This window comes from Mytilus trossulus, chromosome 10 (assembly GCF_036588685.1).
Source record: "Mytilus trossulus isolate FHL-02 chromosome 10, PNRI_Mtr1.1.1.hap1, whole genome shotgun sequence".
Classification (NCBI taxonomy): Eukaryota; Metazoa; Mollusca; class Bivalvia; order Mytilida; family Mytilidae; genus Mytilus; species Mytilus trossulus.
In genome coordinates this window covers 15,425,039-15,429,561 of record NC_086382.1, presented here as the reverse complement: position 1 = coordinate 15,429,561, position 4,523 = coordinate 15,425,039, and the positions used below count along the sequence as shown (strand labels likewise).

Sequence of the window (4,523 nt, the reverse complement as noted above, 5' to 3'; positions counted from 1 at the left end):
AATCATCAGATTTGTTTGTTTGTTTCTTTATTTGAATTGATTAAATTTATTTTTATAAAAATAGTATGGAATTTATATTGCTGCAACTTTTTTAATCTCAATTACGGAATCAATCCATATTTTTTATGGTCGAAAAAGAAATACTTAATTTGATTTTTTTGATGATCACGGAAGTGTTTGGATAAACGAAGATATGCGCCTTATGTAGAAGTTCAAGGTTAACATTGACCAAAGAGAAACATTAGCACGTGTGGAAATTGTCTTTGGCAAATTTACAGAATTGGTCGATTATTTGACCACTAAGACAAATTGCAAATATGGAAGATAATTCAGATAAAGGTAACCAAACAAATTTCGCTACAAACGATGTCTTTTTTCGAAAGAAATAGTCCATAAGAAGCTGTAGAGTTGATAAATAAAATCAAATCAAAATTATTTAAAGTTGGTAAAATCAAGAAATAATTCCAGGCTGTCGTAGATTTGTTCTCATTTAACCGTGGGTTGGTATTTATATTCGATTATATTATCCAGAACTAAAGCGAATGATTAAATGAGAATTTTAATGCTCATCCCATTGACATTGTTATTTTTAAATGAAAGCACATCTACAGCTGTCATGAATTATTTTCAATGCAGTACACAATTGTAGGATTTAATAATGTCCTCCATGAAAAAATGTCTACCGGACACATTTTGACAATATTTACTTATTCAAATGTGTCAGTCACCATATTTCATAACTGCTGCTGTAAAATGAATCCGGGTCCGTACGCCCTGATTCACGTTCGCCTTAGTACCTGTTCGCCCTGATACCTGTTCGCCCAGGGTCCATTCGCCCTGATTTTTATTTTTTTCTAATTGTTGTCTAGTGGCATAATTTTAAGTATTTGAACAAAATATGTTGAAGTTTGTTGAAAAATTCACCGAATATTTATATTGCCGCAATCAATTTCATCATTTTCCCTTTGATTGCAGTAGAATACTGGAATACAATGTATTTATCTTTATTGATATTTGTTAACAAAATAATTGTATTCAGTCATTCACTAATGTATGCAGTATAACTTAGACTAGTCTCAGAGTATTATAATGAATGAACTTGTAAATCCGTAAGCAGTGATCCGAATTATTTTGTCATAAAACAATAAATTATAATGATCCTTAACAAGCCATAAACTTTTAGATATTTCCATGTTTCCATAAATTTCAAGAATATATACCATAGAAATATATCTGATTAAGTTTATTCAACTTCAATGCCCTGATTATTAGTAGTAGGGCGAACGGACTCTAAGGGCGAACGAACTCTGGGCAAACGGACCCAGGGCGAACATGTTATTAGGGCGAACGGTCCCAGTAAAATGCTGTCCACATAGGAGACAATATTTCATGGCAATGGACATTATTTATTTTCTATTGCCTTCTTCTCTGACATAATAAATATAGTTTTTAGAAATTAAATTTCTCTATATTCACTTCCATCCTTTATTTATTTATTTGTTTACATTTGTATATTGATCAATTTCTCATCAATCCTTCATATTTTAATTAAAATTCAAGTATAATAAAACTTTGTAATGACCTTTGTATTACTTCCCTTGGAGGACACAATTCAATAGCAACTACAGTCAAACCTGATTAAACCGGACCCTGAATAAACCAGTTTCCTGTCCATTTCGGCCGAAAATGAAAGTCCCATATTTTTCCAATCAAAGTCTTTGTTAAAATACCCTTAGTAAACCGGACCTTGTGTATTCCGAATTCCGGTCTAATTATGAAGTCCCAATACTCTTAATTACATTAATTATTACCTGTCAAAACCGGTTTGTCTAATTAATTTCAATGATCGATATGCAATCAAAACATATTTGATAATCAATTAGTCAGGTGTCAAACTGTGAACCTACAATCGTACAGTAATGAGCTGTATTATTTATTAAAACATTATAAACGTGTCAATTAAACGAAAAGACACACTGAATATATCTCAGATTGAACTTACGTTTTAACTTGGATAAACAAATTAAAATCGCGGAGTAAGAAATTCACATCGTGATTTCGAAATCCTGGGTTCCCTGTTGTGAACCCCTAAACAAATGACCTTGATCAGTGATATTGTTTGCCTTAAATTAGTGGAGAATAAAGGCTTTTTCCCCTGGAGAAAAATCCCAATTTGAAAAAAAAATGGCTTAAAATTATTCCCAAAAAGACAACTTTTTCCCAAACAGTGCAGTCTTAGTAGTAATTGTGCATAAACACTAACTGAAAAACACTCATTTAAACATTTTTCATGCCTGAAATGACTATATGTGCAGATTTTAGGGCCTATTTATGAATAATCACTGACAAAATTACTTCAAAGCAAGGGTAGACTTTTGTAAGGTGAAGTTTCAGTCAAATTTTTGGTTTATTTTAAATTTCCCAATTTGATGAAAATGACGCATATTTTCCCAATAAAAAAGGGTAGAGGTAGTTTTGAAAAAAGCCAACAATTTCACTGTTGATAATGAAAAACACCCGGATGACAACAATCAATGGATATTGTACACTGTACGATAACGTTTCGAAAGTGATGAAATAACGTTTGCTAATATTCTGGCATTTTAATCAGCCATTCCAACATTTCAAATTATTGATCATGGGAGTAAATCGAAACTCTCGTCTTACAATCCAAACAACGCGAGCATTATGATGCAAATACAAACAATGAAAAACAAAGTAAGTATTTTAATTTATTTTATCAGATATAAATTTACAATCAGAGAGAACTTTTACAACCAAAATGTTGGACATCACAAGTCATTAACTTCTGGTCAAAACGGAAACCTGAATAAACCGGCTCACTGTCCAAACCGGCACCTTTTTCATAGTCCCGTAGCCCGCTGGTTTATACAGGTTTTACTGTACTATGAAAATTTGTCCTGTGAATGGACACTATTTCATATTGTTGGCAGTAAAAATCTGTCCTTTTGAGGGACACCATTTCATGGTAATGGACATTATTAAACATGTGTTAAATACCAAATTTCAATGAATAACTGTCCACATGGACACTTTTTCACAGGACACTATTATGTCTTACACAATGGCCATACTGTGTTATAATGTCCATAGGATGTATTGGCCATAGGACAACATCATGATTCAACCATACTTTCAGTTTGTGAAGACACATGGTCCATGGTTGTTTATAAGATATTTAGATATATACATGAGATGGTTATAACTTATAAATGTGTATTAATTTGTGCTGTTTTTAGATATAAGATGTGGTATGATTGCCAATGAGACAACTCTTGATCCAAGTCATAATTTGTAATGACTAGTGTAGTGTAAAACCATGCAAACTGTAAAACCAACAGTATATCCTCTACGAAAACCACTGAAAATCAGGTTCCTGACTTTGGACAGGTGTTAACAAATGCAGCAGGTTTAAATGTTTTGATAAAAAAGATGTGGCATGATTTGCCAATGAGACAACTCTCCATTCAAGTATTGATTATAATTCGTAAGAGTATTTGTCATGTTTTTATTTACCCATAAATATATAAATGTGTTTTATTTATTAAAAAAAGTATTTTATTATCTGTCCAAATGAATGTTTAATATCTTGTGTAAAACAAGCTGTAAAAAAATTAGAAAAGTAAGAATGAAAATCTACAATGGGAAATTAATTACAATAAGTTTAGTTTGAAATATAAAACAAAGAAATCTGATAATGATTAATTTAAAAAAAATGTTAGATTGTTTATTGCTCATTATTACTTCTTCTGGGATTATTTTTTTTTACTTAATTTGAATTTTAAAACTTCTAATAATGTTAGTGTTAAATCTAAATAATTATATTCAACAATGGGTCTTTACAAATACTAATGATGTGTACTTCTTATATTTATATGCCTAAAGTTGTTCTAGTATCTTGCTTATTGTTATAACTTCTGCAACAAGGTTTTAGTTTTTTTTCCTGAATTTAGCGGGTAGCTATTGGTAACATGGTAAGATCCTGACTCAAAAAGTAATGTATTGTATGGCAAAGGACATTTTAGCGCATTGATAGGACATTTGATTGAAAATAATCAGACGTTTAAGCGCCAAAGTAGAACCCATTTTAGCACCTGATTTTTAACCCATTTTAGCGAAAATTAAAATTGTCAATGCCCTTTTTAGCAAAATATTTTTAAACCATTATAACATGGATAAATAAAAAAAAATTAATAGACGAAAGACGGCACAATTTAAAGCATATGATGTCCATTAAAATACAGCACTAAATGTCTAAAAGTTTTAATCAAATGTTAAAAGTTTGTTCTAGCCTGGAATTTATATCCCAGAGAACGTAAATGGGCTCTGGATATACCTTCTGTAAAATACTGTTGAATTGCATTAGGAACTGTTCTTTCTCTTTAACTTGTCTAGATTTTGGTGCACATTCGTCTATACTTCGTATTTTTATATATTTTGTTATTTGCAATTTGGTAACAGTACCGAGAAAAACTCAAATAGCTGGGTGACACCTATAAAAC

General features: G+C 31.0%; 1 protein-coding gene across 1 annotated transcript in view; it reads left to right on the top strand.

The window, feature by feature from the left end:
* The first annotated feature begins 149 nt into the window (after positions 1–149).
* Positions 150–4,523, top strand: part of LOC134686914 (uncharacterized) — a 42,484-nt gene continuing 38,110 nt past the window's right edge. The window contains exon 1 of the mRNA XM_063546764.1: positions 150–339. Coding sequence (XP_063402834.1) covers positions 318–339 — 22 coding nt within the window. The 5' untranslated portion in view covers positions 150–317. The remainder of the gene's footprint in view (positions 340–4,523) is intronic.